Source organism: Pleurodeles waltl, chromosome 4_2, assembly GCF_031143425.1.
Source record: "Pleurodeles waltl isolate 20211129_DDA chromosome 4_2, aPleWal1.hap1.20221129, whole genome shotgun sequence".
Classification (NCBI taxonomy): domain Eukaryota; kingdom Metazoa; phylum Chordata; class Amphibia; order Caudata; family Salamandridae; genus Pleurodeles; species Pleurodeles waltl.
In genome coordinates this window covers 43,180,644-43,206,086 of record NC_090443.1, presented here as the reverse complement: position 1 = coordinate 43,206,086, position 25,443 = coordinate 43,180,644, and the positions used below count along the sequence as shown (strand labels likewise).

General features: G+C 44.1%; 1 protein-coding gene across 6 annotated transcripts in view; it reads right to left on the bottom strand.

The window, feature by feature from the left end:
• The window catches only part of SMARCC2 (SWI/SNF related BAF chromatin remodeling complex subunit C2), a 494,788-nt gene that overhangs the window by 444,521 nt on the left and 24,824 nt on the right, over positions 1-25,443 (bottom strand). For all 6 annotated transcript variants that reach the window (XM_069230569.1, XM_069230570.1, XM_069230565.1 and 3 more), the window contains exons 7-9: positions 13,056-13,125; positions 11,765-11,840; positions 11,020-11,151 (exon numbers count right to left, since the gene is read on the bottom strand). In XM_069230569.1, coding sequence (XP_069086670.1) covers positions 11,020-11,151; positions 11,765-11,840; positions 13,056-13,125 — 278 coding nt within the window. The remainder of the gene's footprint in view (positions 1-11,019; positions 11,152-11,764; positions 11,841-13,055; positions 13,126-25,443) is intronic.

The window sequence follows — 25,443 nt, the reverse complement described above, 5'->3', positions numbered from 1 at the left end:
AAGATCCCCATGGATAATATTGTTGTCCCTATTTTTGTTGGGACGTAAAGGCCTCCGAAGTTTGTGGCTTAAACCCTCCTCTAAATGGAGCTTTACGAAATGAGCCCCGAAAAGGTGCTGTATAAAAGGGCTCCCATAGCCTTTGCTGTCTCGGAGTCCTTTTTCAATTTGTCAATGGTTTTATCCACCTCCGGTCCAAAGAGTTGCTGCTTATTAAAAGGCATGTTAAGGACCACTTGTTGTATTTTAGTCTTAAAGCCTGAGGACCTCAACCAAGCATGTCTCCTAATTATGACGCTAGTGTTGATTCCCCAAGCTGCCGTATCAGATGCGTCTAGTGTTGATCGGATCTGATTATTAGCAATGGCTTGTCCCTTTTCCACTACCTGTTGTGCTCTTTTCTGATGTTCCTTTGGGAGGTATTGCAGGAACTCCTGTATCTCGCCCCAATGTGCCCTTTCATACCTGGCTAAAAGAGCTTGGGAGTTAGCAATTCACCACTGATTTGCAGCCTGAGTTGCTACTCGTTTGCTTGCTGCATCAAATTTGCGGCTTTCTTTGTCAGGGGGAGAAGCATCCCATGTGGACTGGCTATTTGCCCGGTTTCTGGCTGCACTGACTACAATGGAATCTGGCGGTAACTGCTGTGAAATAAAAACTGGATTGGTTGGTGCTGCTTTATATTTCTTTATCTATTCTAGGCGTTAATACCCTGGCCTTCACTTGTTCTTTGAAAATGTATGTTTTAGCTTAACCAGTAACACTGGCAAACACTGATACTGTTTGTGAGTTGAGGAAAGAGTGTTAAATAGAAAATCCTCTTCTATTGGCTCAGCGTGCATCGGTACACTGTGATAAGCGGCTGCTCTGGAAATGACCTGATTATAGGCTGTGGTATCCTCAGGTGGAGACAGTCTTGTGGGATACAAATCAGGATCATTGGGTGGGATTGGGTCAGAGTCATACATGTCCAATGGATCCAGGTTGTAAATACTATCACCCATAAAGTCTCCATGTGAAGAAGCATGAGACTGTGTGGGTGACGTTGGTGGTGGTGGAGTATGCTGTGGTGGCGAAGACGGAAGATAAGGCAAATGCGGTGGAGAAAGCTGTACAGTCCTTGGCTTCTCTTTATGTTTAAAGATTTTCACCAGTGAAGGGCCAGCATTCAAACTCTCTTGGAATGCTAATTTCCTCTTTGTAATTGGAGGAGGAGGAGGCAATAATCTTTCCAGTCTCTTTCTGGATTTGAATCCTCCTTTGTTTTTGGTCTATGACCTCAAGAATGGGTCTAATGTCTGTTTCATCTCCCTCCTGTTCTGAAGATGAAACCTGTTTTCAGCCTCCTATTGAATGCTCCAAAAGCTTGGTGGCAGCATGCTTCATACGGGCCAAAAAAGTGGTCTGATCGGTAAGTGTCTCCGGCTCCGAAGATGGGCTTCGATGTTCTGACTCCGAAGAGGAGCGTGGATGTTTCGGCTGCGATGTGGTATTAAGCCGACTCATTTCCGAAGTGGAAGCCTCCATCTTTCGACTCAACGCTGAAACAGGCGTGACAGTCTGTTCGTGGGAGTGAGCCTTGGCCTTTTTCGGCACCGAACCAGAAGGTCAGTCAACAATTTGCTGTTTTCGGGTCGAACCATTGCCAGCAAGCAGTGGTAGACCCAAGGCCTTCTGTGATTGCTTAGTTTGATGGGAAGGGGCTTGTGTACTCGCGTACTGTGCCGCAGGGAGAACCTGGCTGTCCTCAACTGAATCTTGTTCGGAGTTAGAGTCTTAAATGAAGTCCGCAGTCTGTTCCTCACCAAAGGTGTCAGGCGTTTGTTCGGTGGACTTCGACGCCAATTCCACCCACCTTTCTCTTCGATCTTGTAAGATCTTCTTCGATTGAGGGGACCGACACGCCTCACAGGTCAGGAGAAAGGCAGAGGTTGCACACTGAATGCTGGTCAGTGTAGGGGAACTTGGCATGGCACCGAGGAGAGAATCGAAATGGAGTCTGATCCCTAAGCCTATGATACAGTAGACCCCGGGAAGGAAACGAAAACGAACAGACGTTAAGGAAGAGGAAAGAGAAGTTCAGATAGTACCGAACCAAGAGCAAACACGTCTGAACCAGACGGTGGAAAGAAAACAATCTAACAAAGGAGTCTATGCCCATGCGCACTATCCCCGAGAGGAGGAGTCACTTGACCCTGTGACACTCGAAAAAAGCTTCTTCGAGGAAAAACAACTTGTAACACTCAGATCCTAACACTAGATGGCAATATATCCACAGCATGAGTATCTGCAGCTACACATGCCTTTGAACATATATATGTTTGTTTTCTTGTTTATTAGGATGAATTTGCGGCAATGGATGTACATTGACAAAGGCACAAGAGCTATTATATTGAAGGACTGGTCAGTGCAGTATATGGTGACTTTGAAAATAATTTTTAAGTGAAGGTCTATGTATACAATTTAAGATGATAGAAGTCAAAGTATGTATTACATTTAGGACCCACATGATATTTACGTGATCCTCAGCAGGAGTATTCAGTTTTAAGTTAGTATGTTATTTCATGGTTGAATTCAAACAAATTTAAAAAGTTTTTTATTTATGCAATTTATGAGCAGAATTTTTCAAGCATGAGTTTATAAATTGATAATTACGTTGTTTTATTTATAATGCAGAGTGAATAACAACAAGAATGTAATACATTCAAAGATGGACAACATTTTCATGTAGAAGATTAAGGCTCTGTATATATATATATATATATATATATATATATATATATATATATATATATATATATATATATATATATATATATATATATATATATATATATTTTTTTTTTTTTTCTGGGGTACCCCTCATGGGCAAGAACTTGTCCAAAACCTTTTTATTTTTTTTGGGAGCACACAAGGATCCATCCAGACCCAAATGTGGAAACAAAAAACACATATACACCCACTAACAGACCTACACACCTACTCATTCACACATACCCTTACAGGCACTCGCACACCCACAAAACCACTCACAGACCCACACAGCCAAGCCACTCACACACCTATACACCCACTCACAACCCTACTGACAAACTCATACAGCCACTCACAGACCCACACAGCCACTCACACACCCAAAACTACTCACACCCACACAGCCACTCCCACATTCACACAGCCACTCACACTCCCAAACCCATATATTCACTCACACACCCACAGTCACTCAAACATCCACTCACACACCCATACAGTTAGTGATACACATATAGAAATTGCAATAACATTTTGTATTAAAAGTATTGTTGTTTTAGTATTGAAAGTGGTCAATATAACAGCAGACACCCAGTTTATTTGAGGATTAGTAATGGACCTGCAGTTCAATAAAAATGAATTAAAAAAAGAAAGACTTGGCGCATTGCATTTATAAAAAGACTACAGGAGTTTCCTCAGCTTAATTTTTAAATTCTTAGTTCTAAAACATATAATAAGAATGAATTTGTGAATAAAATGTATTTATAAAGTTATGAAAATATATAAGTAAATTGAACTTATGGGTCAAATTGTGGTACAATTTATATTTTAAAATCTGAAATTCACATAAAGAAACCAAAGCTTACAGGGACAGTATAGTTAGGTTCAGATTTTACACACACAAAACCATAGAAATTCAGTAGTTATAGTTATCTCAAGAAATGATAACTCGTGCCCTAAGATAAGTATAACTTGCGACCTCACCATACACTGCTAATTACCCCACACATTAAATCATTCATGATATCTCTGAACATTTGCAGTGAATTGATTGAAGGGAAAACTGTGCATGGCGTGGATGCGAGTTATAGTTACCTAACAGCACAAGTTAGTTACTTGAGATAATTATAACTGCTGAATATCTATGGTTTTGAGGGTGAAATCTGATGCCAACCATAAAGTTCCTGTAACCTTCTTCTGTGAATATACATATACACACACAAAAACACATACATATACTTACCTTAACTATACTTAACATGCGTGGTAAAGGTATGCATTGTAAAGACACCAAAAATTGTGTGGTAAAAACAATTTTAAAGGATATTTCCCCACAGGGAACCTAGTAGATGAGTTTCCTGGAGCAACAGAACTTTGGGTGCAAAATGTTTGGCAGTTACGACTGCTGCTCACTTTATTTTGTTATGCAGTCGATTAAAATCCATGATACAACTTTCAATGATGACAACTCTATCATGGTAATGAAAGCTATTATCGAATTGTTATTGGACATGTCCAGCCTCTGTATTTGTAGGTAAGCAGCAAGCTATGATAGGATACCTGGAGAAAGTCACTGCACCAGGGCTCTACAGGTACTCTCTACCAAAAGGCACCAGGAAAGGGACTGGGTGACAACCATGAACAGAACCATCTCTCAAGCAAATATGTGGCTGGAGTGCCCTCCAGCTCTTATAAGACCCCCAAATGCCTAAGGCTGTTGCACCCCACCATACCCTTTGCAGCTGCACCCAATTGGTCATGGCCTTAAATGTACAGAGACTTGTGGGAGCAAGGCTTTAAGCTCTCTCACTGTGTCTTGCAATGTCCTAAAGTGGTCTTCAATCTCAGTAACCCTGACCACTAAGTTATATAATTCCTAGTGGAGTGGTGTAGCATTTGCACCCACCTCTCAAATCCTGGACTCCAGTGATAAACATGTGATGGAGATAGACCGAAGTTCAGAAGTTAGAAGGTTAAGATGTCAGCCTGTCTCTGTACTTGCCAATGTGGCTACTAGTCATTCAACAGTGAAAACAACAATTTAGAGTTTTTACAGCTGGTAAAAGTACACGTTCCACTTGGTAACATACAAACCCTAGAGTTAAGGCTTGTTAGGCCTCCCTCAGGGGTGACTTACATGTAGTAACCAGCATTTGCAAAGCCAATAGATATCGCCTATCCAAGAGCTATTGGCTTTGCCAATGTGTTTTAGCCACGTTGTACCCCAGTGTGGCTGCTGTTCAGCATAGCTAAACGTTAGTGGCCTAGAGGAGAGTGGTGTGTAGTGTCGCAGAGTGGAATGGTGAAGAGTAGAGTGTTGTAAAGTGCAGTGGCATAGACTGTTGTGTATTGGAGTAGGACAGAGTGGAGTCGCATAGAGAGGCATACAGTGGAGTAGAGCAGAATAGAATGGACTGGTGTATACAGTGTTGCAGAATATAGTGGCGTAGAGCACAGAGGTGCAGAGTGAAGTCATTCAGAGGCGTGGAGTGGTGCAGAGAAGTGTGGCCTAAAGTGGTTCAGAGTAGAATATGGTGCAGTAAAGTACAGTGACAAAGTGCAGAGCGGTAGAGTGGAGCGCTGCGGAGTGCACCGTTGTAGCGTGGACTGATGCAAAGTAGAGCAGTGCAGAGTACAGTAGCGTAGTGTGCAGTGGAATAGAATGCAGTAGTGCAGAGTAGAGTGGCCTAGAGTTCGGTGGCATAGATTGCAGTGTTGCAGAGTGTAGTAGAGTGCAGTGGTGTAGAGTGACGGAGTGGAGTTGAGTAAGGTGGTGTGAGTGGATTGGCGTAGATTGCAATGGCATCTGAGTACAGTGGCGCAGAGTACAGTGGCATAGAGTAGAGTGGTGTAGAGTGACTGGTATACAGTGAAATTGGTGTAGAGTGTTGCATAGTATAGTGGTCAAGTGTGCAGTGGCATAGAATTCACCAGCCTAAAATGCAGCGGAGAATGCAGTGGCACAGATTAGAGTGCTGCACAGTAGAATGCAGTGGAGCTGAGTGTAGTGGTGCAGAGCAGAGTGGCCTAGAGTGCAATGGTGTACAGTGGCCTAGAGTGCAATGATGTAGAGTGGTTTGGAGTGGTGTGATAAAGAGTGCATCGGGGAAGGGTGAAACGATGCACAGTTGAGTGTGTAGGAAGGTGGCTATCTATGTAGTATACGAAATGTAGAATAACACTATTCAGATAGTACAAGCTACTCTTATTGGTTTACGGGGGTTTAAGTAATAACCCTAAATGCTCTCTTTTGTGATAGTGTGAGCCCGTAGTTTAGGCTTATCAGAAGGCAGTGCTAAGCATTTGTTGATCACACCGAATCGATAAATGAGAAACACACTCAAAAAGATACTCAAGACAATTTAGAAGAATAACAGATTTGTATATTAATTTAGACAACAAGATCTTCAAGATCAGGTAAGTACGTTTCGAGTTAGCGATATTTCAACAGTTAGAAAATAGAGCTGTCGGATTTGAGGCATGTGCCTTCAATACGGTAATGTTATCCTATGTGGAAAACATACACTGCACAGGGTCACTTGCAACCGTGCAGAGTGGATTTGTCCAGCGAGTCTCTGGTGTTAAAGGCTCTCATTTCTTGGGGTCGACCTCGAGACTGGGGGTAAGCAAAACAGTAGGGCTACTCTCGGTGCTAGCCTCTGGAATGCTGATGTTCATCGTCAAAAGGCTGGTCTTGGTGGCATTCGTGTCCGATCTGGACACTAAACAAGCCTTGGTGCTTGCAACTGGCTGGGGTACTCCAGGTATTGGTGAGAAAAGGATCCAAGAAGGATCAGCATCTTGAGGCCAGGCTAGGTAAACGAGGCTGTGCCCCTTCTGACATGGTCACACCCACTTTTATGCCATTGGTATGGAAGTTTTTCGACTGAAGGTCCACCAGGTTCTTGCTAATCGGGTCCCAGGTGCCAGTGCTCTTTCCCTAAAAACAAGGCATAATTGTGTACAACTGGCACACACTTTAGCACCTCAGTAAGTCCCTAACAAATGGTACCCCTTGTAGCCAGGGCCTGGGTACCAGAGAGAGTCCTTAAGGGCTGCAGCATATATTGTGCCACCCTTAGGCCGCCCCCAAATACTGCACACAGCCTGCCATCTCGGACTGCGAGTCACGGTGCAGGCCATGAATTAAAACACCACATGGCACACTCATTGTGTGACATGCCCTAATTCACTATATCTTAATACATTTAAGTCATCCCTGCAGCAGGCCTTAGCGCCCTAAGGCAGGGTGCATTATATTTGATGTAAGGATATATCTGCACAAGCAGATATACCCCGGTGATGTCTAGTTCAATTACTAGATGTATCAAGTGAACAGGGAAGCCACCTTAAGCTATGTACTGGACACTCATCATTACAAGTTACCCAGCTACATAATGGCTTCACTGAAACCTAGAGGTCCCCCTGAAACCTACAACAACCTGAGTGTGCTGGCTAACTGGTATCGACCAACCTGCCTGACCCCCTGGAGGTGACATATAGCGCTCTCAAAGGCCAGAAACAATGCCTGCCCCACAGGAAGGTGTTATCACCTTCTCAAGCAGGATGGCTAGTGAATCTGCATACCAAGAGACTTCAAAGCCCCTGCTGCCTTAGATATGCGACACTTTCTTCCCCCAAACCTAGGAGTTGACACCCCCTGCCATGAGGCCCTCTTGGCACCAGGACAGGTAGCAAAATAGCTATATAAGCAGGCTAGTCACAAACCTAAGGTGGCCAGCCTGATGTGCTCTACAAAAGAAAAGTCCCACCCACCTTGTTTTGGTGGAATTAGGAATTTTGGGACAAGGTTATGCCCCCTCCCCACAGGAAGTGGCCATAGAGGGGGTGTAGTCACCCCAAGGGTTAATAGTCCATTGGCTACTACCCTTCACACACCTAAACACCCCGAAATAAGTATTTAGGCAGCCCCCTGAAACCAGAAAAACATATTCAACTGACTGAATAAAGAGGAGGTCAAGAAACAGCTGAAGAACCGAGAGCTACAGACTACTGGCAGAATTGTGGCGCCAAACCCTGCCTGCCTGCCTACCTGATTCTGCCCTGATAACTGCAACAACCCAACTCGTCCTGCAGCTGTGCATCCTCCAAAAGCCTCGGAGGGCCCTCCAGCACTTTGCCAAGCCGTCAGCATCTCCTTTGAAGTGGAGGAGCCACTTCTTTGCATCCTCCAGGCACCAACCCCAACATCGGGGTCACAATTCTGCTGACCACAGGGTCCACCAACACAGCAGCCACCCAGGAGGAGGTAACCATGCTCCAGGCAGCCAGATCCATCTCCCCACCGAGTGAGAAGATGCCAGGACCCACCAGAGCAGTCCTGCCCAATACTCAGGGTACCAGACCCCTTGCAGCAACCAAGGCTTGAGTTCAATTGGGACTCCAATGCCGCAAATACTGACCTGCCATCGCGGGTTGTCAGCATCGCAGAGTCCAGCACCGAGTGTGGCCCACCTGTCCTGTTTTGTTCCCTTCTTCCAGGTCCAATCAAGGGTGCCTTTGACGCAGGAGAACTCGCCAACCAAATCTCTGCACCTGCACTCCCCGGACTGGGTGCATGACAACCGACAATGTTCACCTGCTCCCAGCACCCCCACAGACCAAGCCCACCACTGGGGGCTCCTGGACCTGTCCCCCAGCCTGTTTCTAAGTGGCCCACCTCTCCGCCAACCATGCAGTGCACCAGGCACCTGACCCATCCAGCATATCTGCACCCAGACATCCCAGGCCAGGTAAAACTGAACTGCTGGTGTTTCAAGTGACCTTGCCCCCCCTCGCACTCTACAACCTATAAGAGACCCCTTAGATCCACCTGCAAATACTCCTATGCAGTGAATGTACTTCAGCCAATGGAAGTCATTACTGTGTAAAAGAGCACTGGTCTATTTACTTACCCACTTTGAAGAATACACTGCAACAGTACTTACCTGCTTTTGAAGTTTTTCTGGTGGTGAAACATTATATAAAAGTGATCGTATTTTTCTAAAAATCAGTCACTAGTTTATTCTTGAGTGGGTCTCATTTATTGACTCTGTGTTCAATAAATGCTTAGCGCTACCCTCTGATAAGCCTAGACTGCTTGCCCACACTACCAAAAAAGAGAGCATATGAGATTATTATTTTAATCCCTGTAAACCAATAAGTGTCACCTGGACTAAACTGCACAGTGTCCCCTTACATTTGGTACACCACACAGATAGCCCAGCTTCCTAAAGACTGCACTTCTGGACACTTGGGATTCTCTTCCTGGCGAGATACTCTCAGTGGACCCAATGGTCAGCAAAACAGAGAACTGGACAGTCTCAGTTGGTACCTGGTGGTGCAGGGAAGTGGCTACTCCTCCAAGGGACATGCTGACTCTGGGGCGAAGTGCTGCTAGTCCTCCATGGCTTTGGGCGAATTCACAGCTGTAGGACGAGTCAAGTTTTTCCAATTGTCAAGACAGGGGCAGGCAGGGTTTTTCACTAAGTCCTCAGCTAGTCCACAGGTCCTGCGCTAGTTGTCTCTTCTATGTCCTTTTTGTAGTCAGGTGAATCAGAGTTCCTGGTGTCAGGGGGCCAAATAAATACTGAATTTAAAAGGTGAGTGTAGGGTAGTAGCAAATAGTCTGCTTACCCCTGGGGTATATACACCCCCTATATGAGCACTTCCTATGGGGAGTGGGCATAACCCTGTGCCAGAGTTCCTAGTTCCACCAAAAATAAGATGGTGGAACCCTTCCTTCGTGTGGCACATCAGGCTGCCCACCTTAGGGGTGTGATCTTCCTAGTGGTGCGACACACCTACTGCATAGCTAATTTCCTACCAGGAATGAGTGGAGTGGAATGAGTGAGAGTTTATGTGTGACCTTGTGTTAGGCTTGCGACTTTGCCACATGCCATGGTACACTGAAGGTTTTTCTTGGCTTATGGACGCATCCATAGCAGCATTGTAGCAGTGTCATACTGGAGGAAACTTCTGGCATATTGGGACACCCCTGGCAAAACGCAAGACCTAAAATACAACTCTTGGTATACAAGACATCTATGGCAAAATACTGGTGCTAGAATATTGGAAGTAATACCTAGCCTTAAGGAGGCCTATTGGTTTGGTATACGGAATTTGCCTTCTGGGGTGAATACATGAGAAAATGCTGGCCTAGACATACTGGAGATAATATTCGACAAATGGATCACCCATAGCATAAGGCCAAATTCTGGTAATTGCATATTTTATAAAACATCTTGACATAAGAGGACATAACAAAATGCTGGCAGTGACACACTGGTGATGATTTTCAAAAGATAGTGGAGCTGCAGGAAATTTTGCAACAATGGGGTCAATTCATAGTACACCATGAAAGTACTGAAATATATCTTAAGTGCACCCTGGCTTACAGCAAGTTTATGTGAAAATGTGGTTTAAAGTTCATTATTTGACCATTTCTTTTTTAAACATTCTTGGATGGTGGGGGTGCTTACCTTCGCCAAACCCTCCTAGAGGATGGGATATTCATTTTGTTAACTCACTGAAATTCAGTGAAAGCGTTATGCTCCTCTCCACCCACTTTCAAGATCACCAGCTGCCACTAATCCAGAATTTAGGGATGGAACAGGGGGAGATGGAAGGAAGATAGTCTCAAGCTGGGGGTGTCCCTACCCCAACATTGCCATCTTACCATGGTATGGGGGAGCAAGGGTTGAGGAGATTGGAGGAAGCCACTGCAAGTCAAAGAGAGGATCCCATAGGAACAGAGAACAACTCACAAAACTCACAACACTCACCTGTGCTACACCACCCTGCCTGGCCTTCACACGTCAGGACTGTCAACCTTTGGGATTAACTACTCAGTCCCGAAAGCATTCACAGTCTGCAGAGGCCTCAGCCGTCATCTCTCATTGCCCACTCTAGGAGACTGGCACTGTACTTCCAAGAGTTAACTGCCTCATTCACCATCATCAGCACTGCAACTCCACGCAGCCAGTCCCACCTTGCTGTGGGCACCAAGACCAGATAGCTAGCCAAGTGCCAGCTAGCTGCAGGTTCTACAGTACAAGTGATCCGGGCCCAGGGAGTAGATGACAGAACCCTTTACACTAGTTCTGTGCTCCCCTAGCCTCCTTGGTTATCGGCTCCAGAGAGCATAAATTATAACATTAAAAGCTGTAGGTGCTCTGAATGTACTGGCCTGTCCTAGATGCGTTTTTTTTTATTGATCTGGTAAGAGAATGTACTGAAGGAGATGCTACTGCAGAGAACTCTTACCTCGTCTATCAAAGTCTTGGCAGAGATTTTCTTGCGACGGGGGAGAGAACACCGTTCATCATTAACCTCATAATCCTCCTCATTCATCCATTCATTAAAGACATCTGTGTCTTGGATCCATTTAGCATGAACCTGGAATAAAGCAAAGCACATTTGTCAACACAAAAATACAACCACACGACACAGGTAATGCTCTAAGAGATGGCAGGAGTTTAATACAAGCCAAGGGGCCATGACTCTGAAGGTACATTTTTAAGCCCACGACGTGCTACTACTTAACACATGCAGTAGTCTACTCTAAGAGGCTATACTTTGTAAAACGTGCAGACAGCTGTCCAAGTAGACAAAACTGTGCCTGCAAGTGCCATATTGGTTATACAAAAAAAGAAGCTCTCAAATGGGCCACCGTGGTAAAAAATGGCAATAACGTCTACTGTGAAGCCCAGTTCGGAAGCAGGATAGGTCTGCAAAGCTTGTAATAGGTCATTTGGTGTCGCATGGTTGACTCCAGCACTAGGACACACTGCTGTTCTGCTAGAAAACAGCACAATATGAACTTATTCTTAAGTGCTAGACAGGAGTCTCAAGGCTTTGAGATAGGTGCTTCTTAATTCAAGTATCATGGCATCTTAATGTGGATACTGACCAATACAAATCATGTCAGTTGTTTCTAAAGCACAACATAAACCTAAAGAGTATTTCAAAGGACTCCCAGGTAGTACAAACTGGAATACTGAGAAGTTACCTTTCGAGGTTTCTCTGGTGTTGGTGCATCCTCCACAGGAGCCTCAATCTCACTGGCAGGAATCCAAGTGTCGTAACTAAAGAAATAATATGAGGATACCAATTTTACAGCTCTAAAAATGTCTATACTTCCTCTACTCCAATACTTTCCCTCGTGCCTGTCCTGTTTACCATACTGTCTGCCTTTCCATCCCAATTCCTTCACTTCTTTTACTTACCGCACCTTTAGTCATTTTCTCTCTTTTACTCTCACTCTCTATCCACCTTGCCCCCTTCTTGTGTTTTCCCCTTTTTCCAGGTGAATCCTAACTTCCTGCTCTGTGATTCTCTCATAAGCCCTTCTCTCGGTCCTGTCTCTCTCCTTATCTAGATTGCCAGCATTCCCTCCATCCCAGACTCTCATCCTTCCCTCTGTCCAGGTGTCTGTCTGACTTTATGGCTGCGTGTCATCCTTTCACTCTGTTCAGGTTTTTTATTCCTTTCTCTTCATCTCCTTCATATCCATCTTCCTGTCTCTACCTCTTCTCTCTTGCCACTCAGCTCTCCATTTCACTGTTTCTCTTGGTTCTTAGCACTTGCTCTCTGTGCTTGTCTATATTTTTATAATAGGCAATCTCTCCAGGTCTCTCTGTCAGATTCTGGCCTTCTGTTTTGTAATCCTTGTTGTACTTATGAACAACAAGGAGCAATTTTACAGGGAATATTGCTTTGTCTAGCTCACCACCCATCTTCCACTCTTATTCTGAAACAACTAATATGGCTACCCAATGTGAACTAGCAGGGGTTTATTGAGACACACTTACCTTGGATACACCTGTATAATGAGGAGTATGATGTAGCTTTGGCAGAATGACATCAGAACAAAGTAGTATTCTACATAACTCTGGCAACGCTATACAGAGATGCTATAAAAGTCTCCTCACCCACTTAACATCCACATGCCCTGATTAAAAGGTGTTCCCACAACTGGATTTTCTGGGTGGTGGAACACCTGGTCTGATTTTACCATCCTGATAATCCAGCTAGTAAAATTGGATTGGAATTGTCCCCACAATGGGGACTCCCCTTGCGGAAAAGGACCTGGTAATTACTGGTCTGCATGTTATTTGAAATTTTGAGGACAATAAACTGAAATAGGCAGATTTAAGTGCAGGGATACTAGCCACAAATGTTAGTTACAACCACACTGTATACACACACCTAAAACCACTTAACTCGAAATCAAGGCCTACATGGCTACACACTCAAAACTCTGTGATATGAAAACTTTACAGAGCAGTGGCATAACCTACCTGTCAGGGAAATAACCCCAATGTAGTAGGACTTGTTTATCTCGCTTCATAACTGGTCGCACCCATTCTTCTATTAAAGGAAAATGAAATGGTATGTCAGATGGGCTTCTCATGACAGAAAAAGGACAGCAAAAAAAGTAACTACCACAGGCCCTGGTCCAAGTTCCTAGTATTGGCAGATGGTGCAGGAGAGGGAAAGGGGAAAGAGAGAAAATTAAAGATACATACTAGCAAAATGTTGCTGAATACTGTATTCAAATAATTGTATCTGGACACTACAAGTAAACATTTTTCCAAAGTTTGTTAACCAAATGGGCAGGGAAGGTCAATCTTGGATGCGGTCTGTTACATTAGCCTACATTTCAAAGATTAAAAATAAGTCCCCTATCTAACAGGCTGCATAAAGATGGAGGTGAAATGGATAAAAACAGGGACACAACTCATGCAGATTTTTCAACAATGAGCGTTTAGCTGCAAAACCAGCTCACAAAACAAGGTTATGTTGCTATTGTTACTGTTAGTGTAAGGCAAGGCACAGATTCCCTCTGCATCTTCCAAGATAAGTGGCTAAAAGTCAGGAAAGATGAAATGTCCATCATGATTCTTCACCCACAGAAAAGCTTTGTTTGTGATGTACAAGTTAGTACAGAAAGGCTTTGTAACATGAAATCCATCGAGTATGTTCCCTTGTATGTACCTCAATCAATACACATATAAAATATTGATATTCTGCACTCAGTCATATCTGATCTCCATGGCCAAGTGCAGGATGGTCAGAGTTCCTACTAGTCCAACATACAGAGAGATATGGGTATGGTACCACAAGACATTCAATAATTTAAGGAAATATGTACACAAGACAAAACAACTGTGTGGGAGAGAAACAAATGTTTGTGACACTCAAAATGTTACTACAGACAATATAGCTTGGGTAAAATCTTTAATCAGACACATTTAAAACACAATCCAATATCAGTGAAACTATCTTTGCCATACAATTCTAGAAGCATTCTTACATCACCCTAATCATGAAATACTATGACATGGGAAGGTAAACTAATACAAATAACAGTCAATTCCCTAGCAGCAAGTTCCAGATGGGGCTAGTATATACAGAAAACCAAACTCCACTTAGTTTGGTGGTCTGTTCAGCTATCAAGATTATGTATCAAGAGAACTTTCATATTAGCTTTCTGCAAGAGTGCTGGACAATTAGCACCACCATGTTTCATACATGCCAACAGACCTGATTCAGGCAGGAAACTTTTTTTTTTTAATCTCCCACTTTCTTGTTCTAAAATGTTTGCATGTATGATGCTTACACAACTGTGCCGACTGCACATCCAGAGAGTGTAGGTAAAATCTTTCCAAAAGTCTTGTTACCACTTCTGGAAACCAGGGCCTAGCAAGGAACAATTGTGGTTTACAACATACGATCCTGTCAAAGTGTGGCTTTAGTATTGAGCTACCTGGTTTCTCAGGAAACAAAGGGGGGGGGGACAACAAAACCTGTAGGCCTGCATTGTGGATTTGTCTTTGGCTTTTGACAGGGTCCACAGGAAGCTCTCTAGGCATGCCTTCGAGCTTCAATTTGGATTGCCAGACTGCACTCCAATTTGTGGACCATCACCAAACTGCAAGGTAGACAGAACTATTAAGCCAAGATAACAACAGAGGAAGGCCAGACATAAGGTCCCATGCTGGGACCATTTTCATTAACTTTTTTCATTTCTATCTATCCCAAATGAAAGTGATGCTCTGGCACATAAGATTTTACTTAAAACACACCAGACATAATTGACAGAGATGATATGATTTTGCTTTCTAAAATGACTAAGGGCCTGAAAAAAACTCAATGACGTCACAGTTAGCGTTTTCCTGGTAAGTGGGTCAAACATCAACATTAAACAAGCATCCATTGGAAAAGCATAAACCCTTTCACTGGTGAGACCTAGGCCGTGTTTCTACTCTCCTGGTTTTAGTCTCAAAGCATGCACCTAAATAGGGAGGACAGGCGGGGCCTGAATGAGCACTTCATAGCACAGACTTGGGATTTACTGGTGGAAGAGTTCAAGACTCACATAACAGATGATCATCCACCTTGACTTTTTCTATAGTGCTTTATTGTTATGTCAATACTCCATTCAGTTCAGATCAAGCATGTTATTTGTGAGAACCTTGTTTTATACATAAAGGTTTTGATTCTTCCCTGCAGTTTTAATCCTGTTGTAGCTACCAGGACTATTTGTAATCTGATGTGGCTTTGCTGGCTGCAGACTAGGGATGGGATAGTGGTAGTGAAGGGTTTGTTGTACCTCAAAATGATTACAAACGGAGCACATTGTTGTACCCTGTGCATGACACACTGTTGAAACTACTGACTTAACATGCAGATTGTTTTTGTACATGTGTTGTCTTATGTGGTGATGATGCATTATATCGGAGCCAATCATAATAAGACAAAAAACACTAAACAAGCATTGGCAAAGCCAACAGGTCTGGATATGACATTGGGATGGTATATTATTTTGTTTTGCTTTTTATCGCAAGCATATGCCACAAAGATAAAAAATGGCCACCTAATCATGACAGCTATCTGCTTGCAAAGAAAACTATTGCATATAGTTTTCATGGAACAGTAGCAGTGCTTCATAGTAGGTAGTCAGGTGTACTTAGAAACAATAGATAAACCCTTTTCAGTTTTAATGCACATCACAGGAAAATATGATTCTAAATGCCACAAAGAAAATGAGCTACTAGATTTGAATTACTGTAATCGGAAAACTAAGATTACACATACAAAGGTGAATACAAATTATAAAGAACTGAAAGGAAAAAAACATTAGTGAAGTACAATCTTAGTTTGCAAGTCCTGAAAAACGTAATGTACGTCCTTTTCCACAGATGTGCACATGTAATGAAGTAAACTGAAGTCACTCATAATGCACTCTACATCACACTTATCAAATTAGTATTGGATTAACAATAAATTCTTAAAGTATAAAACCCTCACAAGAATTCAAGTTTAAAAATGCAGTGGTTTCTGTTGTGATGGAGGCATGACAGGATCAGCAAACTTAAAACGAAATTCTAAGAAAATGCATTTTTACTTACTGAAAAATTATCTACTTTGATCCTTAATTATCAGACATCGTAGACAAATACATTAGAAAATCAAAATAACAAACATAAAAAAATGTATAGTGGCAGCAAACACAGTAGACGATTTGATACGTATCACTGCAGATAAGCAGTGGAATCTGCCAGTCATTTTATGCTGACTTCACATTTGGTGTGTTCTGAACTGGCACTACAGTGCACGGACCAGAAATGAGAGTCTTAAATATTACATGGGATGGTGTAGCCTAATTGCACTGGTTGCATTCGAATAGGCATACATGTTGCTGATACTAATGCCCTTTGAAAAGAAATATAACTGTAATGACAAACTTGTGTTGATGATTGGCATGTTTTGAAGTACACTAGTACTGTGCTGCATTTTATTAGGTCAGTGAATTTGGACTGTGCTCAACAGTCGCAAACACGACACTTAGCAGTGTGGGTAAATTATTGTGTACATCTGTCCTGATCCTGGTCTCGCATAAGCTCATAAAGGAGACTGAAACAGACATTAGAAAACAACTGCATTACTTACATGAGCAACTGATAATGAACAAAGGATAGTATTAAAGACAGTCAAATGGTTCATTATATGATCAAAGTAAAAAACAATTCTTAAAAAGAAAGATATATTTTGTTTCATTTTGTTTTATAATCTTGCTCCACTCATTACACTAAAACTCACACTATTGTTAAGTTAAAATTCTTTGGAGGATTTGATACCTTAAGGATTTGTAATTAATCAATCAACAGCTTCCACAGGTTTAACTGGGTGGCTCTGTATAATATGCAGTAGCCACAAGCAGTGCAATAGAGCTAATGGGTGAAGAGGGATGACCCATGACAGAGTGTGAGAGTGAGAGAGAGTGAGAAAGAGTGAGAGAGAGAGTGTGTGCTGGGATACCGCGAACCAGGCCCCAGCACCTGTGTTCATTCCCTAAAACTGTAGCATTGTTTCCACAATTGGCACAACTCTGGCACAAAGTTAAGTCCCTTGTAAAAGGTAACAGTGGCACCAAGGGCCCTGTGGCCAGAGGGGGTCCCCAAGGGCTGCAGCATATACTAGTCTACCCTAAGAGACCCCTCACAAAACACATGCACTCTGCCATTGCAGATTGTGTGTGTTGATGGGGAGGAAAAAGATAAAGTTGACACAGCATCCCTCTCTGGGTGCCATTCCCACAAACCACTGCCAGTGGCATGGGTAAGTCACCCCTCTAGCAGGCCTTACAGCCCTAAGGCAGGATACACTATACCACAGGTGAGGGCATAGCTGCATGAGCATTATTCCTTTACAGTGTCTAAGTTACTTTTTTGACATTGTAAGTGCAGTGTGGCCATATTAAATACATGGGCTGGGAGTTTGTCATTACAAACTCCACAGCTCCATGATGGCTTAACTGAAGACTGGGAAGTATGGTATCAAACTTCTCAGCTGAATAAACCCACACTGATGCCGGTGTTGGATTTATTGAAAAATGCACCCGGAGGGTATCTTAAGACATTTCCCCCTGTATTTTACCCAACCCTTTAGTAAGGACTGACCAGTCTGTACCAGCCTGCCACTAACAGACAGGTTTCTGACCCTATGGGGTGAGAGCCTATGTGCTCTTTGGGGTCAGGAACAAAGCTTGCCCTGGGTGGTGGTGCTTCACACCTCCCCCTGCAGGAACTGCAACACTTGGCGTGAGCCTCAAAGTCTCCTGCCTCGTGTTACACTGCACCAGGGCAGTCCAACTAGTGGAGATGCCCGCCCCTCGACCAAGCCCCACTTTTGGCAGCAGGCCCAGCGGGAACATTAGGAAAAACAAGAAGGAGTGACAATCCCTAGGGTGCCCAGACATTAAGTAACCCCCTCCTGGCAGAATCCTCCAACTTGCTTTAGAGGGTGACAGCCAAAGGGGTTATGAATGTGCCCCTCTCCCCAAAGGAGTGGGCACAGGAAGGGTGTAGCCACCCTCAGGGACAGTAGCCATTGGCTATTGCCCTCCGACTGCTGGAACGCCCCTAAATCTAGTATTTTGGGGCACCCCTGAATCTTGCTATTCACATCCCTGGCAACAGCAAGAAGAGGAAGGACTGAAGAGCAAACGACAGCAGTGAAGATTCCAGACGACAAATGTCTTGGCCGCAGCCCTTCTGGCTGGTCTGCAGCTTCAAGACTCCTGCAACAAAAAGGGGACAAATCCTGCAAACCCAGCAACCTTTGAAAACCCCCAGAGGAATGCCTGCCAACCACAGGAACAAGAACTCCAGAGGACAGCAACCCTGTCCACAAGAAACCTTTCAAAAGGATGCCAGAGCTGCCCCGACTTCGAGTCCTGTCCACTCTGCACCAAACGCTCACTGCCCATGTCCAGATGTTAATATATGTAGGGAAGTTTTCACATAGTATGATGGCGCTTCCTGCCCTTGATTCACTAATTTGTTTAGCCAGAAGGTGCACTGAACAGGATGAATACCCCCAAAAGACCCTGTATATCAGTAACCAATATCACTGGTAAGTTACATTAAGTTGATGTCAGGCACTCATCTAGCTATTAATTTACCGTAAGTATACTTACGGTGAATTAATAGCTAGATGAGTGCCTGACATCAACCCATGTCCAGATGGCCCACCGGTCCAGAGAAGGTCCCCAGGCAATTCTGACCTCAAGTCCACCCTGGGTTGACCCATGCTAGCCAATACGACTACGCCTGCAGCCTAAATCTGGCAGACCCCCACTGACCGCAAACGTATCTGATGAAGATTCTCGAACCCAAAGGTAACTATGCAAACACAGTCCCCTGGCCTTGGGGAATCCGACAGACAGTCCAGTGGGCTCTTAACCTACTTGTCCAGCATTTGTTTTTCCACAACTGATACCCTGGAACCAGCCTGCAGCATCTTTGTGACCCCCCCCCCCCCCCCCCCCCCCCACCGGGGTTCCCCCATTGAAAAGCATTGGGCACTGGATGCTGTGATTCCACCCTGCACGCGACCGCCCCTGAGAGTGTTTGGTCTTGAACTGTGTCGCTCCAACCCCTCTCCACCTCCCCACCCAAATTTCTCATTGAAACCCCCCCAGGACGTCTGTGCTCTGAATTCATGGGTACTTATCTGCAACCTGTTTCTTTCTGAGTGCCCCAGGTCTCCAAAGGATTCCATCAAGAGCCCGACACCAACTTTGACCTCTGCACCCAACTGAACCTTGACCTGTGGACATCCTAACCTCCGAAGGATTGTTAGTTAAGTACTTACCGGTAAACTGTGTTAACACTTTTCCTCCCATATGACTGCATTGCTTCATATGAGAAATTGCACTGTCTACTTTTGGAAGTTGAAAAGTGTTACTTAATTGTAAACTGTTTTATCTGCAAGACCTAAACAAAGTGCATTTTAAACATAAGATTGATACAAACTTACAAATGTACTTACCTAAGTATATTTTTGGTAAATAAAAATATCGGCCTGAAGTTAGTCATTGAACGTGTGTATTATTTCTTGACTGTGTGTGTATGTTTTTCACTACGCTCTGATAAGCCTAACTGCTCGACCACACTACAACAAAAGAGAGCATTAGTATTAGCTACTTTAGCCTCTGTTAAGTCCCTGGGGATCCCCTGGGCTCTGTGCACACTATACCTTACTTTGGTATAGTATATACAGAGCTAGTTTTCTACAACTACCACTACTGCCCTAACAGGCCCACCTTGACCAAGACAGCTTGTTCCAGGACAAAGCACATCTAGAAATAATCAAAAGTTGTCTCGTATCATGGAGTTTGCCCCCCAGATTTTTCCCAGACCAGCATTTCATGTGCTATACCTGGAAAAAACATTCAACTCCCTCGACTGGAACTGCTGGGGCTAGGCAGATATACTGTGAAGCTTGTACAATTGCTTTATACGCACTCCACACTGCGGGGTTGCATCAGACACTATATAACGGAGCTAATCCTTATACATAGCGGCACAAGGCAGGGTTGTCACCCTCTCCCCACACATCTCGGACTCCGCAATGGAGCCTGTCGCTATCAACCTGGGCCATGGAGGGTCTGACCGGGGAATTCCCCTGGAAGATAGAATGCATGCAGTCTCTCTGTGAGCAGATGACTGTTGTACCTTAGGGTTGTTGCTGAGGTTCACTCTCTGCTGGCAGCAATATCACTTCATATATTTAGTTAAACAAATATTTCACACTGTCTAAAACCTACTTGACGGGAATGTAATCTGTGCAGGCTTGGCGCTCAGGGGTAAGTTAGCATTCTGGAGGACCTTACCAATATGTGTAATGGCCAGGTTTGCCCTCTTTAAGATGATTAGGCTTTCACCGCTTACTCTATTACTTTGCCAAACTACCCCTCTACTTAACTGCAAAACTCTTTTGTTCTCTCAACATTCTTCCTGGGGAGCTGATATAGAGCAACGGCAAACTAAGGGTTGTGATGGCCAAAGTCTGAGGTCCACCAGACTGGTGTGGCCTCAGCGTTTCAACTTTGGGCATTACTACACTGTCTAACTCCAATGGCTTTGTTGATTGCGCAAGATACTGCAACTACGCAGGCATCGTGGAAGATAACTCTGGTGCTTTGGGGATTCCACCCAGAGGCCACTTCAGACAACCTTTTGCTCAACTTTTGTGGGTACTTACATATGCTATCACCCAACCTTGAGCCTTACCCCACACCCTAGTCATCCCACTTCTGGGCATGTTATATAATGGTAACAATATTTTAATCACCAGTCTCAGGCAATGGCACACTTTAGGCATAAAGAGTCTAGGCAATCTTTTTGACTAAGGCACTTTGCTTTCCTGTGCTGAACTCAAGCTGACCAAAGCGCTAACGACACACATGCAGGTCCCCATAGAAGTATTTTGTGCTCAATGGAAACAAACCTTATTAGAGAGTTCAATCATGACGAAAGGGAATATATCCCTATTTACAGTGTTTAGGAATCTTTGACTGAAGCTCATACATATTGTACATACTGTATAGAGCCTATATGATCCCCGGTAAGATTAATGAATTTTCTCCAGGCGACGACTCCGGATGCCCTTGATGTTTGTTAATGGGCGCTGATATGCAGCACATTTTTTGGACATGTCCTGCACTAGCATGCTTCTAGGCTGAGGTCACAGATCCATTACAAATGTTGTAGGGTTATATTAACATACCCTGGAGGTATTTAAATGCTCTAAACCAGGGTTCTTTTACTGGGGTGCGGGCCCCCCTAGAGGGGGTCTGAAGTGATCCCAAGGGGAGCTCCAGGCTCTGGCCAAAAGAAGCATTATACAGATAACAGTGCTTTGTTTTAAACAGATGCATGTTATTGCATTTTTTAAAAAGGTAACAATACTTAACTGCAATGTCTAGACATATTTAAACATTGGCATCTTAATAAAATAATTGTGAAAAATTTCAAGGGGGGGGGGGTGATGCAACATTAAAATGTTTGAAAAACACTGCTTAAAACCCATAAGGCCATCTTGTTTTCTTGATTTCGATTTTTATACTAGCAATTAAGTCCATTACATGCCTCTTGAAGGCTGCTGCATCCCTTTCTGCAGCTGTATAGCATCACATGGTTATCTCCTGGCCGAAAATAGAGCACCCTGCTTCGTCGACAGGAGGCTAGGGGCCTCAGGAAATACCCTCCATCACCGAGATGAGTTTAGTTCATCAAAACCTTTCACGTTCAAAGCGAGGAGGACACCCTTCCCCCATAGGCGAGCACTAGTTGATGAACCCCTACTCATCATTAGTATCTAGAGTCACTCCTACACAAATGACAACTAGGCTACCTCGCCTCCCATGATAATGAAGAGCACAGAAACTTGTAGAAAGCATTAGGAGAAAGTAGATGTGTAAAATGCTTAATGGCTATTTTGCCCGCTTGATTGATATGCTGTGTCGGTAATGCTCACAACTATCCAGCGCTGACACACCTTCACATATTACAACCTTACTCAGCTGTGGGTCTCCCACCCCCACCCCAAACACCAGCAAGAAAACTGTATAGTCACTTATCCTACATCTAAATTATTGAATAATTCAATTTTGTGAAATGTACCTGGCATTCATGTCCACATTGCTTCTTTTTTGTTTTCTTTGTATTCTCCTAAACCTAAGTGAACCTACATGAATGTGCATTGCCTGCTGTGAAAAGGAGAGCTTGAGAAATATATCTCTCCTTTGTGCCAAGGAAGCCGATTACCCTCATGCCCCAAAAACACTGGGGATACGGGGTGAGGTGATCATGCCCAGGTACACACTGCCCTGCTGAAACTAGCTCAAGAGGTGGCCAGACGCAACATAGTAAGTGTAATGGAATGCCTCTTTTTGTATGGTCACCCCAAAGGTTTGGACTGATGCTGTTGGTTTTTGGACTCTGAAAGTGCACTGAGGCTTGCTAACCAGACCTCAGTGCCTGTGCCCTGATTATAAATCAATCAAGCATACACAGTTTTATGCTCAATTGGCATAAGCTAACTTACCAGTAAGTCCCCAGAATATAGTAACTAGGGCCTGTATGTTAGAGGGGTAACCCCTGGGACGACAGCACTGGTTGTGTCACCCTCGGTATGACAATGGTAAAAACATAGCTTCTAGCCTGCCACGTCAGATTGCAAGGGCAGTTTTAAAACTGAAACCTTGACTGCTTATTACAGAGATGAACATCTACTTTTACATTTCCCCCCAAAGAAAAAACCCGCAATTGTTGTATTTTACTGTGAAAAAAGCTAGTAGCCACGTTGGCGAGTGAGTTGCAAGCGGACACCTCAGCTTTGCTAACTTCTAACTGGGACTACTACAGTTGACACCATAATGTATCAAACAACTTGTTTCATTAAGCCCAAATTGATGCCCAAGTCATAATTAATGTAACCTGTCACAGTGTGCACCTTTTAGAAAGTTGCCATTTTGTTGCCCTAAATCCCCTGTGCCCGTCCAAAGTTGCAAAAGGGGCCTGTCAGTGAGCCAGCTTTCTGCCCTCCTGGGGAGGCATGCAAGCAACTCCCAGAAAAGGAGATAATGGAAGTCTGTGTGGGAGAGAAAAGTGTTACCCTTCCCTGGGAGGAAGCTGCATAGGTGTCCAATTGCATCCTGCCCTAAGGGCATTTTCTGGGCAAAAAAGGGTACCTCTAGTATCCAAAACGTAGCTCTCGTAGGCTGGAGAAGAGGACCGAAGAAGGACTGCCATGCTGCACAAAGGACCCGATGAAAAGAAGCAGCACCAACATGAACTGCACCTGCTGAACCTACCAGCCAATAAAGGAGAAAGGACTGTGCCTCCTGTGTCCTGCTTGTGGACAAGGCATTGCGTTAACCCAATGAAAGTAAGAGACTCCAAAGGTCTGTTGGTTGGCTTTTTGTTCGCAGCACAGGGCCACAGCAGCTGAAGAAGCCTGCTGGGGTACTTTACTAGCCCAGACACTTGCATCGCTGTAACTCACCACCGTGCAGTATCAGAGACCAAGACATGATGCTCAAAATTGCACCAGGGTCTGCTGGACGCAGGAGAGCTGCCGAAGTGCAGCATGGCAGCCCAGAAAGCAAGTTATCGTCAAAGGAAGAATTCTGATGTAACCGAGATACCAGGCAACTGGTGGCCCAGTGGTGACAGAACATCTACCAGGACTGAGAGGACTTCAAGGGACATCAAACCCTGCGGCCAGGACCGCCTTACCAAGATCGTGGACCGAGAAGAAACCACAGAAATAGCGCAAAAAGACCACCATCAGGTGCATTCACCACTGCAGCTTACTCGAGCATCTTCAGAATCTTTCATCTCTTCCATCAGGACCACTTCCACGGATACCTTTAAGCAAGAGGATAAAAGTGTCTGAAAGGACTGAAGACTGCTTTTCACTCCGAGGTAACTGTTCCCGAGGACCGCAATAGTCCTGGCTACCTGTGGAAGTTGATCACTTAGAATAACCCCATTCATACTTACCCAAGGTTTTTCTTGAAAAAGTTCCCAAGTGTCAAATTTGTTGAATTCGCCAATGTTTGTTCGCGATTAAGTGAAAAAGTGCATGTTTACTATACCTTGTAAATGATATATATCCGGAACTCTCCAGTGAATCGTTTTCGTTGTGGTCTCTGAAAATACATAAAAATACAGTCTATTTTCATTAATTGGTGTCAGACTTCTTGAGAGTGTCATGTATTTCTTTTTAACTAGTTTTGGTGTTGTTTAAATGCTTAACAATTGTTCCTTTGAGTAAGCCCAACTGCTCAGACCCACAGCAACCTAGGGTTCACAAACGAAACCTACTGGTCCTAAAGGGGTTAGTAAGTGTACTACACAATGAAGTTGCACAACCATACCACATAATACATTCCATTTCCTCACAGTACGCTCAAGGGCAGGTGCCAATGCCACCCAGTCTGGTAACATGGGCCAACGACATGGATTGGTGTGTTATGACGGAAAAGTCCCATGCATGATGATAGACATGCACCCCTGCCCTGAGTGCCTTAACTCACATGATGTCTGGATCTCCAATGCCGCTTTATCTTGTCATGGGCGAACAAAGATCATGCATGTGCACCAATTAATAGGCCTGTCTCACAAATTGCGGTCTTTTTGGACCGGAAGAGGAGGCCAAAGCACCAACTTCATAGTGGTGAAAAGCTACTGCCTTTACCAGGAATTAAGTTACACGAGCGCGGAGGTGGCAGCATTCCATACAGTGATAAGGAGAAGTGAACAAGTCCTGTTCACCTGTCACTGCTCACTCATTTAAAGTTCTGTTCCTGTGTGCATACCTCAACTTAGGCCTATATCAAGTTTGGTGTTTAGTGCTGTGTGTGTGGGGGAGGTGTACACGTGCTGGGTGTATGTGTGCCTGTGGGTGGTACAATACAGGGATAATGCAGTGATGTGCTGTGTGTTTACATCGTATGCATGTGCAGAGTGTATGTGTAGCTGAGAAAGGCACATTAAATGGAAAACTCTGGGTTTCATTTTGGAAGACCCAGGGCTGACTGGAGGAACACAGAGAGAGGAGACAGAGGACCTCTCCCCGACAGATTTGTACATTGTTGAATTCCTGTAAACTGGGTGAGACACATTGGAGAAAGGGAGAGCCGGGCTCTTCAGTGCACTTCAAAAAGTGCTCTTTGATCCAGAGAGGCCACTGGGAAGGGGCCTGGGCACAACTCAAGAAGGAGGTGGAGGCAACAGGACAATCATAATGAGTAGGGCTGATGCCCTGGGGTGACATTTTGATACACATCATTGTGACTGACTTCGGTGAGAACCTCGAGTTACTCCTGTG